The 20,702-nt window shown below is 38.6% G+C and overlaps 1 protein-coding gene across 1 annotated transcript in view; it reads right to left on the bottom strand.

The window, feature by feature from the left end:
• Positions 1-8,294: 8,294 nt before the first annotated feature.
• Positions 8,295-20,702, bottom strand: part of DMXL1 (Dmx like 1) — an 86,532-nt gene continuing 74,124 nt past the window's right edge. The window contains exons 34-43 of the mRNA XM_072141105.1: positions 20,110-20,196; positions 19,585-19,709; positions 18,816-18,957; positions 17,721-17,781; positions 16,908-17,035; positions 15,243-15,335; positions 14,734-14,825; positions 13,200-13,252; positions 12,712-12,929; positions 8,295-10,616 (exon numbers count right to left, since the gene is read on the bottom strand). Coding sequence (XP_071997206.1) covers positions 10,392-10,616; positions 12,712-12,929; positions 13,200-13,252; positions 14,734-14,825; positions 15,243-15,335; positions 16,908-17,035; positions 17,721-17,781; positions 18,816-18,957; positions 19,585-19,709; positions 20,110-20,196 — 1,224 coding nt within the window. The 3' untranslated portion in view covers positions 8,295-10,391. The remainder of the gene's footprint in view (positions 10,617-12,711; positions 12,930-13,199; positions 13,253-14,733; positions 14,826-15,242; positions 15,336-16,907; positions 17,036-17,720; positions 17,782-18,815; positions 18,958-19,584; positions 19,710-20,109; positions 20,197-20,702) is intronic.

The raw sequence follows: 20,702 nt of genomic DNA, 5'->3' as shown, positions 1-20,702 counted from the left end.
ATCAAATATTTATGCACTAAACGTCAGATCATCCTAAAACTATACAGCATTTGGGAGACTACAGTCTCTTCACCACCCAGGCCTGTGATAGTTTAAAACTTGTATGATTGCAGTGTGGTGTATTAGTACATGATGAGAAAGTAATGTGTGGGGAGAGGATATTACTTTAGTTCTTATTTCACTGCCTAGAAATACACAGACTTCTGTGTACATTTAGGGTGGACATTACGCAGCTCAGCCCAACACCTTTGGTTCGGTCGTGGGCTAAACCAGGGTTTCTCCAACCAAGTACTGGGACCAACTTAGGGACAACGTAAAAGCGATCAGCATTATTTTTCCTATCAATGCATTTTACCACCGACAAAGTGGTTGGGGGGAGGGTGTATTGATCATGTGACTGAAGCAGCTTCCAATCTGGAGAGGGAAAAAAGGCATTACAATTAACATGCTCTTACTTTTTATACTTATGGGAAATCTGTAGTCAGCAGAAAGTGTTCTGGAACCACCTGTGGCCACAATATATTTCTATGGGGACATTTTTTGGTGACATGCATTGGTAAACTGAGATATCATGCACTATTGTGAGGCTGTTGCCTGTACAAACACACACACACATATATATTATATATATAGCTAGCTTCAGGGGCACAATTGACTGGAGTATACATTCTAATGTATGTGTCTGTGGCTGGCATACCTGGATTTCAGGTGATCGTGTGACTAGCATGCTAGCAAGACCACTTTACTCCTGGGACGCAATTCCCTAATCCCTCTGGTGGGCACGTTGTACATGTGATTAGAATTTTGGAGGTTGGAGTTCACCGATATTAATATTGCAGATCAGCAATGGGCAGCATATAAGAATGCAGGGATTGAGCAGAATAATGTATACACTGTATGGACAAAAGTATAGAGACAAACCTCTGGAATGATCATAAATTGTGGGTGTTCCATTAAGTCCCATTGCCACAGGTACAGTATATAAAATCTATTCCCTAAGTCCAACAGCCTTTACATATATTTCTAAGAAAATGGTTTCTTCTGAGGAAATCATTGCACATAGTTCCTAAAATTTCTCCAACGTATTCCATTAACTGTCAGTGGTATTAATGAAAAGTAGAAGTATTTGGGGACCACAGCCAGAAAGCTGTAGACCACAAAGAAACACAGAGTAGTTGTCTCAATACGGGTAGTCCCCGGGTCACGTACAGGATAGGTTCTGTAGGTTTGTTCTCAAGTTGAATTTGTATGTAAGTCGGAACTGTATACTTTATAATAGTTACCTTAATTTGTTTTTCCTCTGTGACTATTAGATTTTAAAAATGTTGGGTTGTCATATGAACCAAAATTAACAATAAAGCTTAATTACAGACAACTTTGATAACTATTACAGCTGTTCAATGTAGCCTAAGACTCAAGTACAGTAAATTACAAACATTCAGAGGTCCGTTTGTAACTAGGGGTTGTATGTAAGTCGGTGTTCTTAAAGGACACCTGTCATCAGGTCTCTGTCACTATTTATGTCACCTCTACCTGTTAGAGCATCTCACAAGGATCCATCCCAGCCTTTATCTAGTCAATTCATACATTAATCATTGTAAAATCATCTTTTCTGTATTATGTAAATGAGGCTGGTCACTTGGCCAGCGGCAGTGATGTCACCCCGTTACCCCTCTCCTCCCCCTGCTCATGACTGTGTGTAATGTATAGTAAAACATTGCTAGTGTCTGTGCTTTACCTGCTGACATGTTCTGTTATACACATGTGTGAGACACAGACATCAGCTGCACAAGTACCTGACATGTTCTGCTATAACATGGCTGCATCCTGGAGCTGTTGTATCTCTCCTATACACACACAGGCTGCAGGGGGCGCCAGCACCAGGAAGCACGTGGAGGAGCCATTACACCATAATACCTCACATTATTATACAGTACAGTACAGGTTGTCAGTCATGTGTATAGGAGCATCTCATAAACACATAGGCTGCAGGGGTCGCCAGTACCAGGAAGCACATAGAGGCAGCACCAGGAGTGTCACGTCATTATACAGGCTGTCAGTCAAGCACTGGGGGGGGTGCTTAAGTTTACAGGCATGTAGAGGGACAATGAAGGAATAGAGGCAATGCTTTCCAATGGCAGTTTATGAAAATATATTTAGTTTAGGTTTAGTTAATTTGCCTGACGGGTTCTCTTTAAGTAGGGGACCGCCTGTAGCTGAAGTTAGTGTCCTCCTACTCTTCCTAACATGGGATTGCTGCAAGTATTACATCAATGAGTATTCACAAGAATCTTATCCCACAAAGATTACATATCTATCTACTCATCTAAATTTACTTTTAAAACTTATTATGCAGACTGCCTACCATACCAATGTAGTGTCACTTCACCCCATCTTAGGTTCTATAGCACCTAGAAACATGCTTTGTGTGACATATATAGGTAAGAACCTCCTCTTTCAGATTTGGTTGTTCTGTGAGATGCAGAACCAAAGATACAGGCAGTTTAAAAAAGAAAATAAAAAATCTGGAATTTATTTCTGGATTTTAATCTGCAGTTTGCATTTCCATCCATGTCTTTAGGTGCCCATCTCTCTGGTTCTGTAGATCACAAAACTATAGGCTATTTGAAAATCTTATCTTTAACATGACAGTGACAGCATTTTAGTGTCTGACATGAGGTTCCCCCTGTTGCCTCTAAATCGGTGCAAGATTTTACACAACAGAGGGAATTCTAGAAAGGATATTTCATACCCTACCTGAGGAAAAATGTGGTGTCATGTTCCCTTTAAGTCATAAAAACCATAATGAGGTTCCTCATTAGTCAGTGCAGTATGAGGGAGAAAGCTGATTAACAAGACAAAAAAAAGAAAGGCCACAGGAACATATTTCTTTCATCAAGTATATTACAAAGTTTAATATCATCTAGGGACACACATACAAATCAATAGCTCCTTTTCATTACTTATGTGCAGCAGTTTCTTTGCTATCCTCCTCAGTTTAACCTGACTGTGCAGATTCCGTAGAGTTGTTTACAGATGAGGTTTCATGGAGTGAATGGGTTGCTGCTCCCTGCTCACACACACACAGGAGGGGGAGGTAATTTGCTCTCTATGTAGCCCTTTATGTCCAGGGCTGTGAATCCAGACATCTTCTACACAGAATAGTGATCTCCCCTATTCAGTCTTGGTCCCTCCATTCCAGTCTATGATTCTGCATAACTTTGACTCTCTCTCTGCACCTCAAACTGTGTCATACACTCCTCTGCAGCCCTCACTTTCTGCACTTTAGAGAAGCTAATAACTCTTGGTGCAACTACCAACCTCATGTAACTGTTTCACTGCTGGTTGCTACTACTTATTACAAGCTGCATACTTCTTCATGTGATGAAAGCCACCAGTCTGCTCATCATATAAATTCTGTATGTACACAATGCAATGTTCAGTGGCTATACATGTAGGAATCTCACTAGATTACCTAATGAGAAACAAGGTATCATGGGAACTGTGAGCAGCCTAAATTTGACTCAGCTTCAGTGCATGTACAGGAAGAGGATAGTCTCCACCCCAACAGAAAATACCATGATTATGGAAAGAAAAAAGATGAGCCGCACAAGATTTTTAACCCCTTAAGGACATGGCTATTTTGGCTCTGTGCAACAAATTGCACTTCATACTGATGGTATTTAATATTCTTGTGGGCTTGGATTTTACAGTTTTCAGTGTGCACCAATTGATCTGTCCTCTTCATTCTTGGGACGGTATCACTGATACCAAATTTATATAGGTTTTATAATGTTTTCATACATTTACAAAAATGTAAACCTCTAAAAAAAAAAAAAAAGTTTTTCTATTTTGCCTTCTTCTGGCGCTAATAACTTTTTCATACCGTAGTCTACTGAGGTGAGGGTGGTGTCATTTTTTTTGCGACTTTTGTTGAAGTTTTCTATGATAGCACTTTGAGAACTGTACGGCCTTTTTATCCCTTTTATTGTAATTTTTATAATTTGTAAAATTGCAAAAAAAAAAAGTGCCATTTTCGACTCTGGGTTAAACGCAGGAAATAACCTTTATTATATTTTGGAACTCGGCGATACCTAACACGAGCCCTTAAGCCCTCTCCATCCTCCCGCTGGTAAGGGGCTAAAAGGGGTAAAAAATCGGAAAATTTGAGAAAACTCACTAACAGATATTATATTGGATTTACGCTTTAAGTATTGAGTCAAGTTGTGTATAATAATTGTAACTTATACTGTAGCAATGCAGAAACATCAACTACGTGCTGTTATCACACATAGAAGTCTGACAAAAGTAAAAACTAATTTTAAATATGTTATCTCAGAAGAACAAGTATAATTTTGTGACACAACTTACCGCATATACTCGAGTAAAAGCTGGCCTTGTATAGGCCTAATTTTACCACCAAAAACTGGAAAAACCTATTGACTCGAGTATAAGCCGAGAGTGGAAAATGCATTGGTCACAGCCTCCCAGTATACAGCCAGGCAGCCCAGCACTTAAAACAATAAACTTGCATACTCACCTTTGGGTGGTCCCGATGCTCAGCGCGTCCCCTCTCCTGTCCTCTCTGCAATGCTCTGATCCCCGGAGCATCGCAAAGAAGACAGAATGTAAGTTTATTATAAAAGTTTTTTTTTTTAATTGACTCATGTATAAGCAGACGTGTGGTTTTTCAGCACATTTTTTGTATATACACTAGTATATATGGTATCTACATGGGAGTGGATAGCTGTGTGAAGTCCCTAGAGCCCTATGTGAATGGAGTAAAGGTGCCCAAGCTTGACCACCCTGACATTCCCTTCTGTGGTCAGGCAGAATTTAACCATACATTGGCTTCTTCTAGTGGATACACCATATTGTTACTAGGTTTTCAGGTGGAAAATCTGCAGCATAACAGTGCAGTACAGTACAGTACACAATGTGAGAGGGGAAAGCTGCAGAGAAATGGAGCTGCAGTATGGATTTTATATCTGCTCTTCCTAGGGATTTAGGTTGACGTGCAGTTTAATACTTTGAAAGATGTTTAGATAAGGTTACATTTGTATGCAAAGATTTAAAGAATGTACTGAATGATACCCATGTGATATTATTCTGAAAGCATTGTATATAAAAGGTTGCAGTAAACCCAGGGTCATAAGTGAATGCATTCCTGTTACATAGAATACACAGCACACATTTTTTTTTTCTCTTTTCAAACTCTAGTAACATTATGATGTATACATACTCTCAACACTCTGTAGGCAGGTTATCATTTACCTCTAATACAATATGTGTAAGCAGTGGTTATAATAACCTAGGTGGTGGTTTCTATTTTGCCATGTACCCTTAGGCTACATTCACATGAACATACATACGCCCGATACAGAGCCGCTCACCCCTCCTCTCTCCATAGCAAATAGAGCTGCCCGGCTGCTCTATATTTTTTGCGGCCATGGCACGGAGGGGACAATCTGCGCCCCTATATATGTTGCCCCAACGGTTGTGTGACTGGGGCCTTAGTTTGTGTTTTTAAACAATACTGTCCCCTCTTCTCCACAGCAAGATCAGAGGAACCGATGTATTTTAGTGGTGAAACGCATAGGGTCAGCGGGTCAAATCTTCTTTGCCCAGAGGGTCACCATTTTATATGAGTACTATGTTTTTGTTAGAGGTTATAATTGTGGAGTGAGTAGTGTTCCTGATGGGGAGGCCAGGACATTGCCTATGTGTATATTTTTTGCAGTAATTAACTGCCAACATTATTTTAAAGAATACAATAAAGGCTTTTAGAGGTTCCTATTGTTTCAATAAATAGAAAATTATCAGGCATGAGTCCTGTGTGCTTGGCTTGTTATAAGACAAATGAAATTTAACACACTCAGGATTTTACCTTCTCAGCTGGTTGTCAATTTTCACATTCTACATTATAAAAGGCGCCAATGTAATAGATTTTTTTAGGTAGCGCAGACTTGCCAGTTCCAGCAAGTCTGTACCACTGGTGGTGATTCGCGGTTCCCAGCCTGAGGTGGGGACTCAACCCCGGCCCTGGATACCCGTTATTAATATTCTTTTCCTACAAAACTATACAGCAATCGGTTTCTTGTTACACAACATGCTGACTGCAGTTAGGATTTTACTCAGCGCATCCTATCTACAAATAGGGGCACATGTATCATAGTTTTTTGGCTGCCACTTTTTCAAGTTTTCTGAAGTTTTCCTACTTAATCATTGCAATGTATCTTAAGTTTTTTCCCTTTGATACATGTCGGGAGTTGCCTGTATAGGGCCACTTTTGCGACTTTTTAGTCCCAAATAGTAGCTCCCAAAAGTAAGTCTGGGTCTAGCATGCTCTGTTTTGGGACTTATTAGGCGCAAGAATGGGACAATTTCAGAGAACAAAAGTTGCACAAGTTGAACAAATTTCTGGGCTACAAAGGTAAATATGACACACTGCATTAAATCCCCGAGGCGGCTAACTTTGGCACGCGGCTTGTTTTCTGTATTTTCAGGACTATAAAAATTATAGATTCACACTGAAGGCATCAAAACTAGGTATTAACACTTGTGGAATTATATACTTAACAAAAACATGTGAAACAACTGAAAATATGTATTTTATTGTAGGTCCTTTTGCTTTGATTACTGCTTTGCACACTCTTGGCATTCTCTTGATGAGCTTCAAGAGGTAGTCACCTGAAATGGTCTTCCAACAGTTCCCAGAGATGCTTAGCACTTATTGGTCCTTTTGCCTTCACTCACCCCAAACCATCTAGCTTGGGTTCAGGTCTGATGACTGGCGTAGCTCCCCATCACTCTCCTTGTGCAAATAGCTCTTACACAGCCTGGAGGGGAGTTTAGGGTCATTCCAAACTGGATGGAAGATGCTGTGGTAACCATGCTGGATCAGTATTCCTTCAATTTTGAATAAATCCCCAAAAGTGTCACCAGAAAATCTCCCCCACACCATCATACCGCCTCCTCCATGCTTCACGTTGGGAACCAGGCATGTAGAGTCCATTTATTCACCTTTTCTGTGTCACACAAAGACACGGGGGTTGGAACCAAATATCTAATTTTTGGACTCATCAGACCAAAGAACAGATTTCCACTGGTCTAATGTCCATTCCTTGTGTTCTCTGGCCCAAACAAGTCTCTTGTGCTTGTTGCCTGTCCTTAGCAGTGGTTTCCAAGCAGCTATTTTACCATGAAGGCTGCTGCACACAGTCTCCTCTAAACAGTTGTTGTAGAGATGTGTCTGCTGCTAGACCTCTGTGTGGCAGTGACCTGCTCTCCAATCTGAGCTGCTGGTAACCTGCGATTTCTGCAACTGGTGACTCAGATGAACTTATCCTCCACAACATGGGGGACTCTTGGTCTTCCTTTCCTGGGGCAGTCCTCATGTGAGCCAGTTTCTTTGTAGCGCTTGATGGTTTCTGCAATTGCACTTGGGGACCCTTTCAAAGTTTTCAGACTGGCTGACCTTCATTTCTTAAAGTAGTGATGGCCCTTCGATTTTCTTTACTTGACTGCTTTTTTTTCTAGCCATAATACAAATTCTAATAGTCTATTCAGTAGGACGATGAGCTGTGCATCCACCTGACTTCTGCACAACACAACTGATGGTCCCAACCCCATTTATAAGCAAGAAAACCCACTTATTAAACCTGACAGGGCACCTGTGATGTGAAAACCTTTTCTGGCGACTACCTTTTCAAGCTCATCGAGAGAATGTCAAGAGTGTGCAAGGCAGTAATCAAAGAAAAAGGACCTAGAATATAAGACATATTTTCAGTTGTTTCACATGTTGTTATTAAATATATAATTCCACATGTGTCAATTCATAGTTTTGATGCCCTCAGTGTGAATCTACAGTTTTTAGTCAGAAAAATACAGAAAACTCTGAGTGAAAAGGTGTGTCTAAACTTTTGGTCAATACAGTACTGTATGTATAATTATCCATAAAAGCAGCAGAGTCTGCAGTATCGCCAACGTGATTTTTTTTTGGTTTTACAATATTTCAGCAGTAAAACTATCTCTAGGAGTATGGCAACAATCCTTGCTTTGTCAGCCAGCTACAGTACAGAGCGGACAATATGCCAGTCATGAATGGATAATGCCATGGTATACACAACTTGGCAGATGTTGACATTCAGAGGTCTAGGTCCATCCATCTACTCTCCCAGCAGGCCCCGCGCTGCTCCTGTATATAATACAAAACTAAAAAGCAACAATGTCAAACCACACTGCAGGGTCTCTAAGTTTATTTAAAATATGGTTACTTAGTACATGACAAATCACATCATTTATTTTTTTTAATTCATCAGAAACACAAAATTGTTCCCATTTTGTAGCATTTCATTGCCGCAATCTAATTTTTTTGTTAAAACAGTCAATTATTAACACAGCTCTGGTCATCTGTAACTTAGTACATTAGATTTCAATGTTGTACTGTAGTCTGGTCACATTATTGCACCTTCTAATAAGCTCATGTTCAGAATTGTGAGACTTTCCAAACATTTCAAATAAAGAAAATATAGTTTAAAAAGTCTTCTTTACTGGAGTCATTATAAAAGCCAAGTCCTGAGAATGTTATAAAAGTTACACATGATCTGTCACTCTTAGTCCACCATAAACAGGCTTACATTTAAATTACAGGTGCTCTACACTCTCCAAGTTATTGCCAAAATCACAGAAGCGACTGATGTGCTATACATCTTACCAGAACGCCCGATAACTAATCAGGAATCTTCTGCCGACCTCTAAAGTGGTGGAAACCTGGAAAATTGTGATCTCCACAAATGTAGCTTCATTATCGGTCGAAAAAAAAAGTGGGGAAATAAAAGAAGCACGTGAGTATTGTCAGGAAAACCACCAGGGTTATACCTACTGGGTCCATCATCTATTTACAATCAGCAGGGAAGGTTTTTTATCTTTTAGCTGGAATAGATTTAGGCATATGACAAAGAGAACATTGGCTTAGCAATAACTAGACGTAACCTATGAGACGTAGTATTAAAGAACACATCTTAAACCATCGTCTATCTATTTTAACCAGTATAAGGCCCCCTGCACATGAATCTTGATTTTGTCCACAATTTTTTTTTGTGTCTACAGTTCATATACAGACTGTGCTTCTACATGGCAACATTAAAGTCTGTGTAGTCCCATCCTGTAGTTATATTTGCTTCTATCTATTGTATTGTACAGACAATAGCATCGGGACAAGTAGAATTTATAAAAACTGCACCACGTGTACTTGTTGTCTCTTACCATGGAGACATAGACCTTCACGAGAGCTTGAAAAAATTACTTTTTAAAACTAGTTTTTTAATTAAACTAGAGACAATAAAAAAAAGTTTTTTAAAAGGTGTACAAAGCCTTTAAGAGAGAAATAGTAAAAAACAAAAATCAGTTTTTGTGCTCTTGTTTTTATTTTGGTCAAAATTCATTAAAGCTCCATTCAAAGTCTGAAAAAACCTCGATTGTACTAGATGCCAACATATACTTGCATCTACTCCTGTATTTAGCTTTCATCATCCACCCCAAAAACGGGTCTATATTCCCCAGCCGTGTCACTGTGCTTTCAGGCTTTCAATGGAGTTCAGCTTTAAGTAATACACCTAAATTTATCAAAGTCAAAAATAAAGGATGTATTTACACCATTCTATAAATCTGATGAACAGAAAAACATTCTAGCAGAGCCATTGTACTGTAATACAGTTGTGTAAGTGCTTTTAAGGATCATCAGAATAAAAATACGCCAGCAACAAGTTTTGGAAATTTTCTTGGTGGTGTTTTATACGAGGAAACTTTTTTTTTTTTTTTAAACATAGGTAAATTTATACCTAACAGATTATCCTTTTAAATGATCTTTAACTGCCCTAAAATATAATTTATCTTCACTGCTGTATATATAACTATAATTAACAAATCATAAGGATCAATGTTATACACAACTAATAAAATATTATCTTTGTGTGCAGATTTTGAATGCATGTAAAAAGTTTTTAGAATAATAATAAAAAGAAAAAAAAAAACACAAATTAACAAACGAAACGTCAGCAGCAGCACAAGTGTGTAGGAATATATATGTATGTATATCTATATATATATATATCTTATTTTACATATTTATCAATTTTCCTATTTTAGGCAACATAGCATTCAATCGATGAATGATTGTGTTAATCATTTAAGGCATCAGTGCTTCAAGGGCAAGAATGGAAAAAAAAAAATAAATATAAACTTTGCAAAGCATCATAGTGGCACACCTTTATAGCATTGCACATTTCATCTGCCGGCCACTGTTCTAACCTAATACATTATATCAGTGCTAGTGCAGGACAATGCATTGGAAAGAGTCCACGGGGTAAAACTACGACAAAGTATTACGTTCAGAGAACAAATTTGACTTCATTTTTCAGGAGATCGTTCATCGTACTAAACCGGTCTGGCAATATTCTCATTTTGACCGTTCCATCTGCTCCACAAGAAAATATGTGATTGGCTGGCCCGGTTTCTATCTGCATCACGCCTGTTCCGATGTTTCTGAAGATGGACTGACGGGCGTGCTCATTGAGGAACGTGTGCATCAGACTGAAACTTGTCAGGCTCCAGATCTGAAACAGAAGAAATACAAGTGGTTTTATTACAAGTACAGGCGGTCCCCTACTTAAGAACACTCGACTTACATACGACCCATAGTTACAAACAGACCTCTGGATATTGGTAATTTCTTGTACTTTAGTCCTAAGCTACAATAAATAGCTGTAACAGTTATCACAGGTGTCTGTAATGAAGCTTTATTGTTAATATTGATTCTTATGACAACCCAACATTTTTAAAATCCAATTATCACAGAGACCAAAAAAGTTCTGGCTGGGATTACAATGATAAAATATACAGTTCCGACTTACATACAAACTCAACTTAAGAACAAACCTGCAGACCCTATCTTGTATGTAACCCGGGGACTGCCTGTAGATCAAGCACACTGTTAGCGTTGGGTTCCTCTATATGACATGATCATTGGTGATTTGTTGTAGTTATTGGGAAACAATGGGAGAAAGATTTTAAGTTTTGACTTAATAAACTGGGAGAGATTCAATCTACAGAAAGAAGGCAAACATTAACCAAATTCTTTAAGAAAGGAATTTATAATCTCAAATATACATGAGCATGTAGGCCTTATTTGTGTCCATGAATAAAGCTTCATTTCTTCAGTGTATAGATGCCACATATTGGCTTTATATACTTATGAGCCGGCATCTTGTATACAATTTGGAAATACAAACAGTAAAAGGGCTGGGACCGCATATACTCCCATACTGAAGAGTTCCTCAATATACAATCCAGTGTCCTACACGACTTTGTCAATAAGGAAAAAAAAAATCATGTATTCCCTCTGTCGTACTTTAACCCCCCTTAACAACCTTTTTTGTTTTTTCATTTCCATTTTTCACTCTCCACCTTCAAAAATCTATAACTTTTTTATTTTTACACATAAAGAGCTCTGCTTAACAAATTGAACTTAATAGTGATGGGATTTTATTTCGTATGTTGTGTACTGGGAAGCGGGAAAAATAATTCAACAGCCGTTTTCTTGTGGGCTTGGATTTTACGGATTTCACTGTGCTCCACAAATGACATGTCTATATTCTTTGGGTCGGTGCGATCATGGTGATAAATTTGTACAGGTTATAGAAGGTTTTCACACATTTTTTGCCATATTCTGGTGATAATAACGCTTTCATACGTGTACGGAGCTGTGGGGGGTGTCATTTTGTGTGACTTTTGATGCAGTTTTCAATGCTAACATTTTTAGGACTCTACAACCTTTTGATCACTTATTGACTTTTTCAAAATGGGCATTTTTGGACGTAACGCATGTTTATAATATTTACTAATTCATTTATATGACTTCTAGAGAAAGGGGGCGTTTTGAATTTTTATGGGTTTTTTTAATAATAATTTTTTTAATTTTTTTTTAATTTTTACTCATTTTTAGACCCCCTAGGGTACCCTAAGTTGTCTGATCCATCCTACCATATACTGCCATACTACTGTATGGCAGTATATGGGGATTTTCCTCCTCATGCATTACAATGTGCAATTAGCACATTGTAATGAATGGGTTAAAACGAGACAGCCTCTGGTCTTTGGAAGACCCAAGGCCTCATAGCAACGGATCGCCGCTCCCAGATGAAAACATTAAAGTCACAATTGTTGTGCGAGAGCTAGGAAATTGTGACTTTTCCAAATCTCACCACTTTTTTAAAATGTGGCATGTCGAGGAAGCAACGCCATGGTCCACTACATTTACTATTTTATTATTACTTGTGCAGGTTAAAGCAGAAATCTAGGCCAAGCACAACCTGCAGTAAATGTCTGTAGGCTGTAACTCTAAATATCCAGTGTTTCTTGTAAGTATCCATGGACCAGTGTTATTCATTTCCCCCTAGTGGGTCTTATAGAGGTAAGTGGCATATTCACATTGCCTGCAGCTGTTAGAAAACGGTGCAGAGAATGTAAAGATAATACTGGCAGATTTAAGCTCCGAAACCTGAGTGCAGCAGTTAATGAAAATGATTTATAAAGAAGAAAAAAAAAACGTGACCCCCAAATCCATTTGCATCTTATATGTACATTGGTACTTTAAAGATATCCTGACAGAAGGGAATGATCTAAGAAGCTGTTCTTATGTGATCCTCATACCTTAATGTTACCCTCTGCAGATCCAGTGATAAAATACTCCTCTGTTGTGTCAACAGCAATCGCCTTGACTGCAGAATCATGACTCTGGAAAGAGTGCCGCTGCAGTCTCTGACGCAAGTCAAAAAGGCAGAGAAGACCCTTCCTTCCTCCAGAAAGTAAAAGCTGAGTTTTTGGTGCATATGCTATAACAGTTGCTCCACTTTCATGACAGGTAAAAGCTAAAATGGAAAAAAAATGATAAGGTTACAGAAAATCTATGAAAGAAAATGAATCAATTAATTCTGTATAGTTACACCATGGATTACACCTTATTTAAGGATTGTGATGAATCTATAATACATCTACATGTAACTTATTAGGAGTTTGCAGCAGCCATATGTGTCCCATGTTATTATTAATAGTAAAGACTATAAGAGATACAATGGTATAACAATATATGTAATCCATGAAGAGAAACAAAGAAACAATGTGAAAAAATTAATACCTACCATGAACCAAACTATTTGCTGGTGTAACCAATGTATCCCACAGACAGATATTTCTGAAAGAGATGAGGGAAAAAAAACCCAACATTTAAATGACTGAAAACCCATGTGATTAATTTACTATACAGGCAATCCCCCTACTTAAACACCCGACTTACAGACCGCCCCCTAGTTAAGAACAGTAAATTACAAACTTCCAGAGGTTCGTTTTTAAGTCCCAGGCTACAATGATCAGCGGTAATAGTCATCAAAGGTGTCTGTAATTAAGCTTTAATTTATTTTAATCCTGGTTCTGATAACAATCCAAAATTTTTAAAATCCAATTGTCACAGAGACCAAAAAAAAAAAAATGGTTTGGGGTTACAATTATAAAATATACAGTTCCGACTTACATACAAACTGCCTGTATTCATGTGATGGAAAGTTTTGAAGTTTAAAGCTTTGGATGAGGAAGTCACTTTGCTGCAAACCTACTGTAGCAGGCAAGTGTATGGGATAAAATAAATCCTAGTGCTAAAAAAATCTGCAGCCCAAAGTGACGTATATTGAGTTTCATCACTTCTACTGTAAAAATGCTCATTTGTGCACAAATAACAATGGGGTTTATGTTGCCTAAAGAGGACAGATCATAATATAGAGCAGAAACAGAACAAACACTTGGGCAATGAGAAGGTTACATTGTTCTTTCTTCCTGGTTGCCTCACTAGCTTTACCGTATGCATTGCCATCCCTTTCCTAACTGTGTCAATCATCTTCCTCTGTGAAGGACGGAGGCTTGCCTAATAAAGCGCTATTCCGCTGGAATCAGAGATAATAGCACAAAACAAATCTTGAAGTGCAGTGAAAGACAACCTGTCAGCGCTCACCAATCCTGCTTGGGTGAATAGTTATCCATTAAAAAATAATCTGGAACATCTCTTCTTAGTATTCTGTGTTGTGCTGTTCCTCTGGTGTTTCTAGGAATGTATTAATTCTGCTATGGGTGTAACCAGTTGGGGGAAGTCTCTATAGTCTGAGACACCTCAAACTGGCAACACCCAGGTGTCAATTTATTCCTATATTTTCACAGGGAAGAACAAGTTTATAGGGATGAGGAGAAACAATTTACAAAAACAATTACTTTACTTTCTACTTTATAAAAACCTGTTTATATATGGGGGATTACATTTACTGACAGGTTCCCTTTAAGTGTTTACCAATTCTATGGGGTTTTATATACAGTCAATTAACCAGTGGAACTGGGACTAATATGCCCCTGTACATCAGGCCTCCGGCTACTATGGCATCCCCCCCGGCCCCCTGCAACACGATCACAGGGCTCCCTCAGTGTCTTTCTTTAGCTGAAGTGATGGCGCTCGATTGCAGCAGTTAAGGGGTTAAACATCCTGCTACAGATTTCACTGGCACACTGATACTGGCAGTGCAATCTGAAGTATGAAATAGATCGTCCAAATGAGTCAATGGCCCGCTAATTTAGACAATCTATTTCGTCCTATGTCATTAAGCAGTTAAGCAAAGATCTAAAATTTGTGATTACCTGTTATCACTCGACTGGCCAGCGGTGGCGATCAGAGAAGATGAGCTTATGAAAACAAAGTCATTGGCGGTTTTGTTATGGCACTGCCATGTCTATGAAATAGAAAACAATTGTGAGTTACATCCTATAGGGAGAAAAATGGGGGAAAAAATTAAAAAATTAAAATCAAAAAGTAAACATGGGGCTTATTTATAAGAATCAGTAGTTTGTGGACCCAACAATTAACCAGATGGTGCAAGATGCTCCGGAAGAGAACTCAGCCGCTTAATAATTGTAGATCATCTGAGAAGGATTTGGTGCATCAGAATTCAGAAATAGTAATGTCTGGTGTATAACTTTTGCCAGTTTATTATAGTAGCCTATAAAAGTGGCAAGTGTGGCTGAAAATTGTAAAAACCAGTCCCCACAGGGAGATTCTACCAGGTGTCTCCTCCAGGGACACTCAGGATTTACATATAGCGAGGGCTACATGCTTACACTCTATAAACAATATAAAAGAAATAAATTACCAGGTACGGCTTTGCAGGACTTCCACTAGCTGCACTATATTTCCAGTTGGTCTGATACAGACTGATAAATCCATCAGCATCAAGAATTCCAAACTTTGTGGAGGAAAAATAAATAAAATAGGAGATTACATATTTTTTAACTGCATATTTCAAGCCTGAAATGGTCAAAAAACTTAGCAGAGATCAATATTATGTCTGTGGGGATGGAAAAAGGAAATGTGTGAGGGGAAAGAGACAGAGAATGTTTAGCTCACTCAAGTACTGTAGATATAACACCACTTCTCTATGTTCCTACAGGGTTTATGTGAACTAGTGAGTGTGTTAGGAGGCAGAATCTCCTGTTTTCTTTATATGAAGTCTATGGGAGACAACAGAGCGGCCAGTCTCGCATAGACTACAAAAAAATCCCACTAGAACAGGAACAACAGAATTGGGGTTACATTACGCAGGTACAATCCTGATGTCAGCGTGTTCTTCAGATGTTACCTAAAAAGTTAGGCAGACTTTAAATATTTTCGATTCCCAGAAAATAGCAGACATTGAAGGGACTTTCTAAGTGAACAGTATTTATGGCCTATCCTTGGGATCGGCTACCAATATCAGATGATGAGAGGGTGGACTCTCAAACTTTGCGGATGAGCGACCTCCTCGTGGTCTGTGAACCAGCATGAACCATGTGAATGGGACTGATCTGCACAAATGTCTCTACTAAGTGTATAACAGCGAGGAGGTCACAGCTCATATTAGTACTACAGCCCCTTCAACCACCTGCTTAGAGAGGGTGTGGGGAGTGGTAGACTCAGACACCATAGGATGGCTAATAATATTATCACTGAAAATTTATTCAAGATTGACAGCAACAGAGTTTAGCAGAACTGTCTGTGGTTTGGGTTATAGATCCCACTTAAGCACATGATAGGTCTGTGTAATAGGCCGATATTCATATTAGCCGACTCCATTGGAGAGTGTATCCTTCATTCTGTAGTCTTACTCTGTATATATAGTTAAGTGGGAAATGCAAGATAATGGTTGCTCCAGCATGGAAAAAAAAAAAAAAAAAAAAGTTAAAAACAAGATTTATTCAGTCCATGTTAAAAGGTTATCATGTGCACATGAAAAAAAGAAAAACCGCATGTCTGTTGACACGTTTCAGAAACGTATTCCTTATCCATAACAGCGTGTGATTGGGAGACTCCCTGCATCTGGTGAGCTGGCATCTGCCTCCATTTTCTCATATTTATTTTTTGCTACATATTTATTTGGGGCAAGATTCAGTATTTATTGATTTATTTATTATTATTATTTCAGTACGGCCGCCCTACTGTTTCTAAGTATAAATACCGAATCTTTTTATTTCCTCCTGCTCCCCTTTTGAGGGGGGTGTCACGTGACCCAGCAGCTTTACATATACTTTACCAGAGTAAGTACTATATGGACCCTGTTACAGGGATTGTGCTCACCCTAGTGAAGTTTTGTAAGTGCCCAACCCCTTTAAGAAATGTCAGGTCTGGTATGTACAGTTATTTATCACCAATTGGTCCTTTGGATTGTATTTCCTTTGTCTGCTGGTTCTTACATCCAGTAAAAGTTCATAAGATAAAGTGAGGAATTAAAAGTCTAGTCAGAGAATATTGGTACATCCCCGGTTGTTAGTAGAAGAAATACCTTGTTTCCTTGATGGTTAAACTTTATCCGCGTTATTCTGGAGTTTCCACCCGTTCTGAAGCAAGTTATCTGCTGTGCATGACCCCATTCAAACATCCTTACGCTGCCATCTTGAGCCCCAGTGAGATCTATGTCAATATACAACACATATTAATTGCTGTTATGTTTTTTTTAGGTTAACTTAAGTTTCAGGACTGATAATAGACTTCTGAAGTAACATTTGATGAATATACAAAATGTAGCTGTGCGTGAGCGGTTGTTTATTGGGCAAGGACCTGTTTTCATTTGTACAACCATGTGATTTATATAGCTTTTTGATCCCTTTTTCATATTTTTTGTGTGCTGGATTATTTAAAAATGTCAATTCAGCAGAGTATGGGTGTGGGTGCCGATGGAGACAGAGGGGTTAAACATCTGGGATCACAGCTTTTCTGATTTCCAGTGTTAGTGCTGGGATGTTATAGCACAGCTGAGCCTGGCAGCAGGAGGACACAATGTCCTGCAATATTCTATTGATTTTAAGGGTTAAATACTTAACTATCTGGATTTTAGAGGCAAGTTACTGACATTGTTCATAGAAGCCGAAATAAGAACATCACTTAACTGATCTGGGTTAACCAAATTACTATTCCTTTTTGATGCGGAGGATAGGGAAGGGGGGGCATTCTATCTATCTATCTATGTATTCCTGTATTCCTTTAGAAACATGCAGCATCTAAAGTTATAGACTCCTTGTCTGACAGACAGAAACACTACAAAACCATCTACTCAGGAAAAATTCATATTATAGTATTTACACAGATAATAACTCACAGTACGGCAGGGTTGGGTGTGATGCCATTCTTCGTACATCTTTGATTTGCTTTTTTATCATCTGCAGGAACCAAAATGAATACAATGTAAACTTGTACAGCTTACACATCGAAATAACGCATGGCTTTATGCATCTTTCCCATATAATACTTGAAGTGAAACAGGCTGGACCATTTTTCCCCATATGAATGTAGTGGCCCGTCACGCAAATACAATGCTCCTCTATATAGTGCCAAAAAGCGTGGAGTCACTTGGCTATGCAACAGTTCAATAGAGATGGATGGAAAGGCAAATTCTTGCTATAACATTCATTTATAGGAAATTAATTTCCTATTCTTATGGGCAATTGGGGATTGCAAAGGGCCAACACATAACGTTCTTGCCTTTACTCCATTAACCTGAATAAGAGCTACACAGAGGTGCCTAGGAAACTTATCACACAATGGACAAGGCCATTTGCTGGAAATGCTGGACAACCCCTTTAAGGCCTACATACACCTTTACAATATCTTATATTACAGGCAGTACCTGGGTTATATACAAGATCGGTTCCTTGGGTTTGTTCTTAAGTTGAATTTTTATGTAAATAGGAACTGTATATTTTATGATTGTAGATCCAGACAAAGTTTTTTTTACTCCAATGATAACTGGATTATCAAAATGTTTTGCTGTAATGTTTTGCTGTAAGTCGAGTGTCCTTAAGTAGGGGACCGCCTGTATTGTCTTCATAAATGAACAATGCAATATGTCTTCATTAAAAACCCTTCTATTGTTTTGTTTTTATAGCTATTGTGCCTAGATTGTATGTAGAGTTGCCCTGCAGTCTCATATGTTTTTTTTTTGCCAATGTACAGGTAAGGTTTGCCAAAAGTGGAGAGAACAGGCAGAAAGAAATATGCATGAGGGGACAAACTAGAACGCTGTCTGTTTGTTGTCTGTTATCATGGAGAAAAACTCTACATAGTAACAGTGGTAACAAAATTATTTTTTGATGACCAATCCCCGGAAAGTTGATTAACCTTTCATTTAATATGCACAGGGTTAAAAAGGTGAACATAACATTCTTGATACAGAACATTTCATGTTACTCCTTACCACAGATGCACCTCTTCCAGTCTGAATTCCTCCTAGCCAGGGCATATTGATAGGTGTTCCAGGGTTACTGTGGGTGTAAGGAGTTGAGCCTTGAACTGCTGAAAGATCTTCCCGGGTATGTACAACTAAAAAGTCATCAGGTCTACAGAAATAATGAAGAGACAGACAAAGCCATAAGATGAATTGGAATCATTAGAATAGTGTGTGTGTTTATAGTTAGCGAAATTGATTTACTTCTATGAGACGATAACTTTTGTCTTCTTGTAGAAGTGATAGGATTGCTGATATAAAATGTGGATCAGTCATCCATCCATATACAGAACTTTTAGACCCCTGTTCTCTAGCTAGCTGGGGGCACAGTGATTTCGGACACCTAGAGCAGCGATGACAAACCTTTTAGAGACCAAGTGCCCAAATTGCCAACGCAGCAAATTATGCATTAACTTATTGCTCCCTGATCTGCAGCAGTTTCCAACAGTATTAGCGACCTGAAAACACCTATGCTATTGAAAGGAAGAGGGGAAATTTGGATCCTGAAAAGGAAGAATGGTGGGGCACGAGGATGACTCTCTGTGTTTGGTGTGATGTCCTGCATGCCCACAGAGAGGGTTCTGAGAGCCACCACTGAACTAGAGAGTATGGGAGATACTTGTACTCAGTGCAAAAACCTTTGGAGACGGTGCTGTACCGACTACGTGTTTCATGATTATGTTACACATTAGGATGTTTTTTTGCTGAAATTTTAAAGTACAAGAAAACAATTATATACCCTTTTCCATTTTCCAATTCAAAATCATCATCAATCCATGAATAAATCTGGGTGGCCAAGATTGCAGACACATCAAGCTCCTGGATGTCATGACTGGAAGCAATAGCCACACAGTTTCTATTGGCCTGGAAGAGAGATTAATAAAAACGCTCATTGGACAAAGTAAAATTAAAAATATATACGAATATGAATCTAATAATAAAATACATATCATTTTTACTTCTAGGAATGGTTTTTCTCCAACTGAAACATGGGATCATGCATGTTAAATGAGACACAACAAATAGTCTAAGGATCATAACAAATGTCTTTTCTAGGAAAATATAGATATTTATATTCTGCTTTGAGCACTAATGTGAATTATAAAATCAGAGTGGGAATAAGTAATGAAATGTCTGTGGGAAATTATCATTAGCTGAAAATGTGTCTTGATGATAGGTTCCCTTTAACCCAATATCCTGCAGATAAAAAGGGATTGGTCAACACACATTGTCGATCATAGCTTAAAGAAATTGTTATACACACTTTATTTACTGCAAAAGCAGTGATTATATCAGATTCTTTATGGATTATGCGTGCTCTCCCTCCGGATGATGCCAAATCAGCTTCAGTCTGGGGAAAAAAAACAAAACATTATCTTGGTGAAAAGGTTTGAAATCAATAAAACAAAAAAGCAATAAATGTCCCACAACATGAGCATGCCCAGAATTCAGGGAAGAAAGTGCCTACTTGATGCACATGTAATGGGACAGCATTAAGATTTTCTGATTTTTATACACAAAGTTTATAGACCTAACCCCTGACCCTAATGAAGGTCTCCAGATACTTGATTATATGGACCATAATCAACCCCGGGGATTTCCAGAACATTGGGGCTTATTTACTAAGGGTTGCGGATCGCACTTTCGTCGGACTGTTCGTCTGTTTTGGGAATTACACGACTTGGACAGGAATTTAACAGGGGTTTGCTCTGGGATTGTGTCGCACACATAGTTTTTTGAGGCAGCTGCGCCGGCTTTCATGCAACAGAAATTGGGGATTGGGCTGTCAGCCAATCCGACTGTTTCGGACTCAGCGCGGGATTTAACTCATTGGGGAATTGTGTTGCAAAACAATGT

The sequence above is a fragment of the Engystomops pustulosus genome, chromosome 1 (assembly GCF_040894005.1).
Source record: "Engystomops pustulosus chromosome 1, aEngPut4.maternal, whole genome shotgun sequence".
In the NCBI taxonomy this organism is placed as follows: Eukaryota; Metazoa; Chordata; class Amphibia; order Anura; family Leptodactylidae; genus Engystomops; species Engystomops pustulosus.
This window is presented reverse-complemented; position numbering and strand designations above follow the sequence as displayed.